Genomic DNA, 9,441 nt, shown 5'->3' with positions numbered 1-9,441 from the left:
GAATAGCAGTGCATCTACTCCTGTGTCTTTAACAAATGCTTCAACATCCTTTGGATCTGTGAATACATGTTCAGCTGCTGCAACGTCATCTTCAACTCCTGAAAGAACTCCAAGTTCTCCTTCAACAGTAACTCCAAATTGATGTGCATATTCAACAACTTGTTTTGTTAATTTAACATTCTCTTCATATGGAAGTGCTGATCCATCAATCATAACATTAGAGAATCCATTATCTACACATTCTTTACAAATTTGGAAATTAGCTCCATGATCAAGATTAAGTGAAATTGGAATACCTTTATGTTCTGGATCAATTTCTTTTGAATATTCAACTGCTCCTTTAGCAAGATTTCTCAAAAGAGTAGCATTAGCATATTCACGTGCTCCTTTTGATACTTGAAGAATAACTGGTGATTTAGCTTCAGTACATGCTTGAATAATAGCTTGCATTTGTTCAAGGTTATTGAAGTTAAAACCTGGAACAGCAAATCCTCCTTTAATAGCATGTTCAAACATTTCCTTGTGATTACAAAGTCCAAGTTCTTTATAGTTAACAGTCTTAGCAGCCATTTGTAAAAATGAAATGAATGTTTTTACTTACTTTTCAGTTTTTATACTAATGATCGTGTGTGGACACGTAGAAGTGACTGTGAATTAGAAAATTTTGTTCTCTTTATTTTTTTTTGTTTTTCTTATAGAAATATTTTTTGAGAAAGTGAAGAATTTTGTTTTTAATTCTTAATATATTATTTTTATAGTTAATCTTCTTATTAAAATAATTCATTCCTTGGTTCTTATTCTTTTTCTAAATCCTCTCTTAATAGTTGAGAAAGGATTTTTTTTCTTATTTCTTCTGGCCTAATGTGACGTCCATTAGTAATGCCCATTATTTTTTTTTTGAGGTAGTTTTTATTTTATTGAGAGTATTCTTTTCTTTGTTTTTACAAAACTATGAAAATAAAAAAGGAATTTCTCTTTGTAATTTTAATTCCTTTCTTTAAGTAGTTTGTTTTAATGGAGTTAATTTTTCAATTACTTTTTTTAATAAAACTAGTTAAATTATTCAAAGGTAGTTGGATGTGTTTTACTATTAATTATCTGTGATTGCTTTTATTGTGTTTGAGGTTGTTGCTTGATTATGATGGTTTTTTTACTTTTCACTAAAATAACTACTACTTTTGTAATATTTAAACTGCAACTATATTACTTATTTAATGTAGTTGTAACAAAAACCAAAATATCGTAAGGTTAGTAAGGTAAATTTTTGGACCCTTCTTTATAGTATTTATTAATGAAGAGAAGAGTTATTCTTTTGTGATTCACAATAGAACACTAAAACAAATTTATTTATACTATTAAAATAATAAATATTTTAACAAGATTTAAAGTGTTATTATTTGGTTTGTGTGAAATAGACATACTCAAAGATTATCATTCAAAGAAGGTTGTAAAATTTATGGTTGAATAACAGAGAGTCTTAAGAAGTGATACTGAACACCATTTCAAAAACAACGTCTGTTTATTTTTACTTAAAAAATGAACAATAATAAAGAAAATAATTTGTTTGATGATAACTGAATAGAGTGAATTAGTAAAAAGAATTGTTTATGTTAAATAAATTAACAGTTAAAAACTTTTAAAATAATCATACTTAAATTGAATATCCTTTAAACCGTGGGGTCATTGGGAAGATACAAAGAAATCTGAAAAGTCATCTTCAAAGGTGTCTTTTTGTTTACTTTCAGTTGTTGTTTGTTCATCAGAGTTAAGTTGTTGAGGTGTGGGTTGATTAGTGTCAATAATTGGTTGGACTTTAGTCTCTTCTTGTTTTGTATTTTCTTTCTGACTTGTTTGTGCTGGGGCTGATGTAAAACCATCAAAAGAAAAGATGTCATCAGGACTTTGATTTGGTTTTTCTTGAGATGAGGAAAAATCTCCAAAATCAAACAATGAAGGCGTTGTTGTTTGATTTACTTTAGGAGGAATAGACTCAGGCTGAGGTAGTTTTTGTGAAATAGCATCAGTTGTTTCTTCTTGTACGTCTTTTAGTTGGTTGACAGGCAGTTCAAGAGATTTTTCAGAAGGTAAAGTTGATTCTGTGAAGTCACCAAAATCGTCAAAGTTTACTTCAGTAACAGAAGGTGGAACTGGTTGGCATTGAGGTGGCGTTAATTTTTCTTCTTTGATAGACGTTTGTTTGTTCATGTCTTCTTTTGGTTGACTTTCATCATTGGATTGAGAAGAACGTATTGGTATAGTCTCATGATTTTGTTCTTGAACATTTAAAGGTAGTTGTTGTGAAGTGAATGGTTTAATATCTTCAAGATCAAACAAAGCTAAATAATCTTTTTTTGGAGGTTTTTTCAACTCATCTTTTTTTATTTTATCTTGAGAAGTGATTGTTTCATCTTTCTTTATTGTTTCATCTTTCTTTATTGTTTCATCTTTCTTTATTGTTTCATCTTTCTTTATTGTTTCATCTTTCTTTATTGTTTCATTTTCTTTTGTTATTTTATCTTTAATTGTTATTTCTGTTTCTTCATCTTTTTGTGTTGTTTCATTTTCTTTTGTTTCTTCATCTTTTTGTGTTGTTTCATTTTCTTTTGTTTCTTCATCTTTAGTTGTTAATTCATTTTCTTTTATTTCTTTATCCTTTATTTCTGTTTCTTTGTTTGTTGTTACTTCATTTTCCTTAGTTTCTTGTAGGTTTTCAAGACCATCAATAATAGAACCTTTTAATGGTTCTACTGATTCTTTTTGAATTACAGTAGGTAGATCTCCTTGACTTTCTTGAATTAGTTCTTGAACTTTGTCATTATTTTTTATGTTATTCTCTTTTGGAACCTCATTGGATTTAGTATGAATAATAAATTCATTCTCTTTTTGTCTCAAATCTTGAATTTTTACATCATCAATATCCATTAGCACAAACCCACAATCTTTACACTCTTTTGTTTCTTCTGTTTCATCTTCAATAACAAATCCATTGTCTTGTTCTGGTTCTTCTTTTGTAATTGTTAGATTAGACTCTGCTTTTGGTTCTTCTTCATTAGAGTTAAACATAAGAACTTTTGATTTTTTTTCTTCTGTAGTTTCAGTTTCTGAACTAGAGACTGATTCTTCCTTACTTTCTTCTCCAATTAAATCAAACATAACAACAGTATTTTGTGGTTGTTTTGGTTGGTTAGTATTGGTACTAGGTAATACATCATCAGTTTTCTTAACTTCTTTATTAGAATTATCGTTCCATTCATTAAAGAAGTTTATCTTTTCTGTGGATGTCTCTGGGTTATTGGCTGGTTTTGCTTCAACAAATTCCTCAAAGTCAAAGTCGTCAGTAGGAGTTTGTGTATTAACAAACTGAGGGACTGTGACTTGATGAGAAGAGTTTGGAGAAATAGGTTTTGTTGGATATGGAAATATCCTGATTTGATTAGTAGAAGATGTTTTAGGAGGTAGTTGAGAGATAGCAGTTGTTGGTTGTTGCTGTTGTTGATTAACAGATGTGGCAATAGGTTCTAGGTCTTCTTGAACTGGTTTATTTTGAGAGAAGTCATCACTTAAGTAAAGGTCAAGATAGTTAATTTTTGGTTTTGTTGTTGGTTTTTCTATAAGACCGTTTTGAGTTGTTTTAGAAGGTGGTTGTTTATTTTCTTTTTCATCTTCACTTTCAAACCCAAAATCGTTAAACACAGAATCTTTATCACGTTGTGACTCTATAAGAGTAGTAGTTTGAACTGGAGGAACAACAGGGTTTTGACTGGACAATCTTTTTTGCCTATTTTCTGAGACTATAGCAAACATGTCATTTGTTGTATCTTTTTTTAATGGTTTTTGTTGTGGAACAGATTGTTGTGGTTGTTGAGTAAATTGTTGACCAACAAAATCACCAAAATTATCATCATCAAAGAAATTTGTTATTATTGATTGATTTGGTTGTGATGGTTGCAGAGGAACAGCGATTTGGTGTTGATTAAGATAAGGGCTAAAAGTGTTTTGTTGAAATTGAGGTTGTTGAACATATCCTCTACCAGAATATTGAATAGGTTGTTGATAAAAAGTAGATTGGTGATATTGCTGTTGACTTTGTTGAAGGTACATATTATATTGAGTATTATATAATGCACCAAGATTGTATTGTCGTTTTCCTTGTTGCATAAGAAGAAACAAACCAATAAATTATTTATAGATCTAATGAACTGAATTTAGTTCTTTCTAAAAATTTTCTTAAACGACATAAATAAAAAAGGAAATGATTAAAAGAATGAGTAATCCAATGATTTTTGGGTGTTATAATACAATGTCACATAGTTGTTTCAATCAGTTTTAATGCTTTTGTAACTAGGGCTGTTGGTGTATGTAAACAATTATCCATCCATCCATCTTTAAGAAGATTTTTGCAAGAAGGGCAATAGCAGTGTTGTTGTGCCCAATTAATGATACAATTATCGCAAAAAGAATGTCCACAAGGAAGAGAGACGTTTACTTTATTGTCATAACAAATGGGGCATATTTCATCTGTTTCAGTAGATTCTATTGTTTGATTAAGTATTGGTTGTAATGCAAGATAAATATGAACTAAACGAGTTCTATTAATTCTTAATGTTTTGAATACATGATTATTTTTTGGAGGTGGAGTATATCGTACTTCATTATCCCTTGAGTATTCAATTCTTCCTAGTGATGAATTATATGTAACAGTCCATGACGTTTTAAGACGTTTTTGTTCTAACTAAGATATTAATATCATTCTTTCTATTTATCAAATCTGCTTTTTACTAATCATTTAAATAAATCAAACCATCAAAAAATCTGGTGTTGGTGGTGCAGATGAATATTTAATTGCTGGGAATACTTCATCATAATAATATGTATTTCCTGATTCATCTATTCCTGCTTTCCAATGTTCTTTTAACATTGATGTATAAGAAATGGCAATATCATTATCTGCTAATGCATAAACAACATACCGAATCCCAAGTAATTTTGAAGGAAATTTCGAGAAAAATACTGTAATAGTTGAGCACATCCTATTAACGTCGTTGGAAATAATTGGTTTTGAAGGTTCAGAACCCATAAAGAAAAAGATAAAGAAATAAAAAAAAATAAGTTCTCTTTTTTCCTCTTTTATTACTAAAAAGAAATTTTAACAAAATAATAAAAAAAAGTGAATTAAAAATTACAAAGTTTTATTGATACCATTGAAGGAAAAATAGTCGTTTTACTGCAAAGTTTTCTTTATTTCCAGTAAACGCACTGATATCAATAGCGTTTTCATATTCAAACTTAAATTCAGAATTTAGTGATGAGTTGTGTTGGTTTAAAGGTGGACGTAACGTAAAACACTGATAAACATTATAAAATGAAGGATCTTTTTCTTTGTCAGAATAGAATGAAATTGACCAATCAACACCTGGGGAGTCTTGTTTAATTAACCACCTTGTTGGTCCTGCAAGTCTATTTCTATTTTCTAAGGAAAACACAAACATATCAGGATCTTTTACTGTAACAAAGGCTTTCTTTGGTTTTTTAGGGAAGGTGCTATGATGAAATGAGCCAAATACTGCTTCATCTTCAGTGATAATAACCCCCATAATATTTTTCTTTTCATATAATCGTTTTTGGACAGAATGACGAGTGAATTTATTTTTATTAGAATCATAAATGATTTGAATATGATTAAATCCTGTCCAATATTGAAGGGTCTGAAAATGTTTTGTCATTAAGGAAGTAAAGAATGGATCATTATATGTTAATTTGATATCGTCCATTAAATGAAATGATGTTGGCTGTCTAAATTCATTTGTATTTCTAGTATACGAAGATATTGTAACTCTTGTTGGTACTCCAGATGACAACTCATCTCTAGAAGCAAATGTTAAATTTCTTAGTCTTCTTTGTTTTAATGGTGAGACAGGTATTTGTGGAGTAACTGGATTAGCAAAAGGATCAACGGTTTTTCTTTCATTTAATTGGGTTAATTTATCACGACTTTGTTGAGTTGTTGTTTTAGAAAACTCTGAGTTTTCTTTTTTGTCTTTCTTAGCCTCATTGATACATGAAGTTTTTGAGTCAATACTTTTTCTTTTATATCCTGCTTTAGGGAAGTGTTCATCATTTTTAGGCTTATTATCTATTTTTTCTTTTAATCCAATATCCTCTTCAATCTGAATATTCTCCATATCCTTACTAGTCCGTTTTTCATCTACTTTAATTGTTAAATTCTCTATTTTTTCTAATAGCCCATATAAAATATTTCTCATCTTAACAACTTCATATTCAGAAGTTAAATTGTTGATTAATCGTTTAATATCACTCATTTTTTTAAGACTTTAAAAGTTTTTTCTTTTCTTTTTTTAAAAAAAGAAATCTAAAAAAAGTTTTATGAGAAATATTACTAAATTTAGCTTAAAGTAAAAAAGAACCCTTTATATTTATTTCAAACCAATCAATTACAAGAGCCCAGATTAGAAAGAACAAAGTGCCTTGTCTGTTTAATCAATTTTAGTATCTTGTTGTTTTGTTTCAGATTTTTGACAACAAGACCTAATAGAATCAATCACACTTTCAATAGTGTTATTAATGAATTGCAATAAAATAACAAAAGTAAATTGGATTTTACCAGGAAGGGCATAAACAAAAATCATTCCTGGTGTCCAAATAAATAAATAAACAGCTAATGCAACTGGATATTCTCTAAAGGCAAATCTTTTCCATCCCATAAATCTAGTCATTTTAACTATATTGAAGTTAAAACCTCTAAATAAATAGAACATCAAATTAGCAGGAATCAAATAAGCTAAACTGTAACAAGTTAAGTCAGTTGCCAAAAGCATTGTTGTACGAATAACTTTATCATTTATATTACCCATCATTTTATTATTTAATTCGATCCAAATAAATTCTACAAGACCAGCATATCCGAAGTATATAACTGTACCAAGTATTTGAATAACTAACTTTTTTAATGGAATTTGAAGGAATAAAATTTTTATAAGCAATGGAATAAATCCACTGAATATTATTGAAATTACAAAAGCATAAATAAGAGATATTCTTTTTTGTGTTTTAGAGATTTTATCAAAGAAATCAACTTCTGAAGAATCAACACCATCATAAATCCCAACAATTATTGCTCCTACCCCAATAACACAAATAAATTGAGGAATAGCAAAGAGTAATGTCTTAAATATAATTGGAATAGTTTCTTCCATTGGAAATTCAATTGTTTCATCTGCAAGAACTTCAACATCAACAAAAGGTTCAATATCATGTGAAGTGGCATGTGTATTTTCTTTTTCAACGTCTTCTTTTGATTGTAATTCTATTGGTTTATCTGATTCTGGAAGTGGAGAAGAATCTAATTCTTTTGTTGGAGTAATTGTTACTCCTTCTTGTTCTTGAAGAACTTCATTTTGTTGTTCATGTTGAATTTCTTCTTTTTTTTCTTCTTTTAAAAGAGAAGAAGAGGAATTTGTTGATTCTTCGTTTTGAGGGAGAGAAGATGATTCCGAGTAATTCATATTTACTAGTATAATTTTTTTAGATGAAGAATAAAACTACAGTAGGTCATTTTAAAGTATTAATCAATTTGTATGTCATTTTAACAGGGCATTTTTTTTATTAATTCATAAAAAACATATTTTTATTTTATTTTTTTTGTTTTTAAAAAATAAAAAACTTAAAAATCAAAAGAACTTAAAAATTAACAAAAATGAAAATTAATAAATATGCAATTTTTGTTGATAATAATAAAGAAAAGAAAGATGTTGCTGAGATGATTTTATATCTTACAAAAAATAGGGTCTCAAAAAATCTTATTCGGATTTATGACATTAGTGAAGAAAAAGGAATATTACAGTATATAAAACAAGAAAAATTAGAATGTCCTCTTTTATTTTTATGGGGAAATCTTTATGGAAATCTTCAATTTGTAAAAGAGCAAAACGAAAATGGGATCTTACGTTTAGCACTATTAAATAATCCAAATAAAAAGAATAAAAAAAAAGGAGAAAAAAAGAATACGAGTGAATTTAGTTTTAGTCCTCTTATTAAAGAAGAATATGATGAAACTCTTTCAAAAGACCAAGTCGAAAGTAAAACAAAGTTGGAAAAGACAACTGGTATTGATACCTCAATCCAATCAAATGATATAAAACTAACTGAGGAAAAACAAATATCATTAAACAAGAATAATAATGTTGTTATTTTAAAACCTAAAATTAATTCCACGAATAACGAACAACCTCAACAACAAGAAAATCAAGAAGATCAAATACTTCAATTACAAACATGTAAAGAAACAGATCAATCTAAAGAAAAAATAGAAGAAATGAAAGATCAAAGTTTACAAACAGATTGTAAAGAAAAATTAGTTAACGAAAAGGATATTAATAAAGAATCCTTTGAACAAAGTCTAATCAAAATAACTGAGTCATATATAAGTGACTCAACTGAAGAAATAAATCCAAAAGAGATAGTTATTATAGACGACTATGAAAATCAACAATCTGTCCTTCAAGAAGATGAAATGATTGACCTTAATGTACCTCAACTTGAAGCACTTAATTTTGGTGATCGATGGTTAAATGCTTGTGAATGGGTAATTAGAAATATTAGTCAATCATCTCCAGAAAGAAAAAAACGTATAGATGAAATTGTTTTAGAAAAGCAACCAGATGATATTGATTATTATGTTATAAGAACTAATTGGTATTGGAGACATCAAATAAGAATTATGAGATTTGGAAAAGAACATTTTTATAGATTAGATGAAACGTATCATGTTAAAGAATCATTCAGATATGAAGATGTTAAAGAAATTGTTCAAACAGATGAAGAACATCTTGTTATTAAATTCTTAAGAAATTCACAACCACAATACCTTCAGTCTAAACTTGTCCACCAAATGATCGTTACTTTAGTTAGTCATCTTACCCAAGATTATACAATTACCAGAATAAATTAAATATTTAATTTTTCTCTTCTTTTTTGTATGTCTTAATATGAATCTTATTTCTATTTATGTTTTGTTTGTTTATAAATTTTAATAACATTTTTCATTAACTCATTCTCAAATGCTTTTAACTAACTATAAAATGGAGTTTATGTAAAATAATACTACCCAATAAGTCGTGCTTCTTTTATTTATGTTTAGTTTTAGTCTTCTTGAAAGAAGAAATATCCAAGGAGTTTGAGTCCTTTCCTTATATTATTTTTAATCATTTGTTTTATTTTTAGATCAGTTCGCAGAAAGGAAAAACGACAATAACACATATTCTATTTAACACATTATTTTTTTGAATAATTTAAAAATGTTCATAAAAATATGGAAATAAATTATGTTAACAACAATTATGAATTTTATAGTAAAATATCTCAAGAAATTTTAGTTTAATAACAAAGAAAATAAAACAGTAATTCCTAATACTTCGAAAAATA

At 28.0% G+C, this 9,441-nt stretch overlaps 6 protein-coding genes across 6 annotated transcripts in view, besides 8 other annotated features; 1 reads left to right on the top strand and 5 right to left on the bottom strand.

The window, feature by feature from the left end:
- The window catches only part of EDI_295140 (fructose-bisphosphate aldolase, putative), a gene marked incomplete at both ends in the record, with an annotated part of 675 nt that extends 105 nt beyond the window's left edge, over positions 1-570 (bottom strand). Inside the window, one exon of the mRNA XM_001733350.1 lies at positions 1-570. This exon is cut by the window's left edge and continues 105 nt beyond it. Within this exon, the coding sequence (XP_001733402.1) occupies positions 1-570 (570 nt within the window).
- Positions 571-728: 158 nt separating this feature from the next.
- Positions 729-781: a sequence feature (AT_rich).
- A 558-nt stretch (positions 782-1,339) lies between these two features.
- Positions 1,340-1,376: a sequence feature (AT_rich).
- Positions 1,377-1,680: 304 nt separating this feature from the next.
- On the bottom strand, positions 1,681-4,158 carry EDI_295130 (glutamic acid-rich protein precursor, putative; the record flags this gene model as incomplete). Its single annotated transcript, XM_001737888.1, has 1 exon — positions 1,681-4,158. The coding sequence occupies one exon, from the start codon at positions 4,156-4,158 to the stop codon at positions 1,681-1,683; it is 2,478 nt and encodes an 825-aa protein (XP_001737940.1).
- Positions 2,359-2,519: a microsatellite.
- Positions 2,400-2,540: a microsatellite.
- Positions 2,546-2,609: a microsatellite.
- A 145-nt stretch (positions 4,159-4,303) lies between the features above and the next one.
- EDI_295120 (uncharacterized protein) lies at positions 4,304-5,077 on the bottom strand (the record flags this gene model as incomplete). Its single annotated transcript, XM_001737887.1, has 2 exons — positions 4,304-4,732; positions 4,802-5,077. The coding sequence occupies 2 exons, from the start codon at positions 5,075-5,077 to the stop codon at positions 4,304-4,306; spliced, it is 705 nt and encodes a 234-aa protein (XP_001737939.1).
- Positions 5,078-5,125: 48 nt separating this feature from the next.
- Positions 5,126-5,182: a sequence feature (AT_rich).
- Positions 5,183-5,189: 7 nt separating this feature from the next.
- On the bottom strand, positions 5,190-6,320 carry EDI_295110 (uncharacterized protein; the record flags this gene model as incomplete). Its single annotated transcript, XM_001737886.1, has 1 exon — positions 5,190-6,320. One exon carries the CDS (start codon positions 6,318-6,320, stop codon positions 5,190-5,192), a length of 1,131 nt encoding a protein of 376 aa, XP_001737938.1.
- A 174-nt stretch (positions 6,321-6,494) lies between these two features.
- EDI_295100 (uncharacterized protein) lies at positions 6,495-7,523 on the bottom strand (the record flags this gene model as incomplete). Its single annotated transcript, XM_001737885.1, has 1 exon — positions 6,495-7,523. One exon carries the CDS (start codon positions 7,521-7,523, stop codon positions 6,495-6,497), a length of 1,029 nt encoding a protein of 342 aa, XP_001737937.1.
- A 90-nt stretch (positions 7,524-7,613) lies between these two features.
- Positions 7,614-7,732: a sequence feature (AT_rich).
- On the top strand, positions 7,715-8,968 carry EDI_295090 (uncharacterized protein; the record flags this gene model as incomplete). Its single annotated transcript, XM_001737884.1, has 1 exon — positions 7,715-8,968. One exon carries the CDS (start codon positions 7,715-7,717, stop codon positions 8,966-8,968), a length of 1,254 nt encoding a protein of 417 aa, XP_001737936.1.
- Positions 8,959-8,981: a sequence feature (AT_rich).
- Positions 8,982-9,441: the final 460 nt, after the last annotated feature.

Source organism: Entamoeba dispar, genomic scaffold (genome assembly GCF_000209125.1).
Source record: "Entamoeba dispar SAW760 scf_1105229460941 genomic scaffold, whole genome shotgun sequence".
Classification (NCBI taxonomy): Eukaryota; Evosea; order Mastigamoebida; family Endamoebidae; genus Entamoeba; species Entamoeba dispar.
The sequence above is the reverse complement of the archived record's forward strand: the minus strand, read 5'-3'. Positions and strand labels throughout refer to the sequence as shown.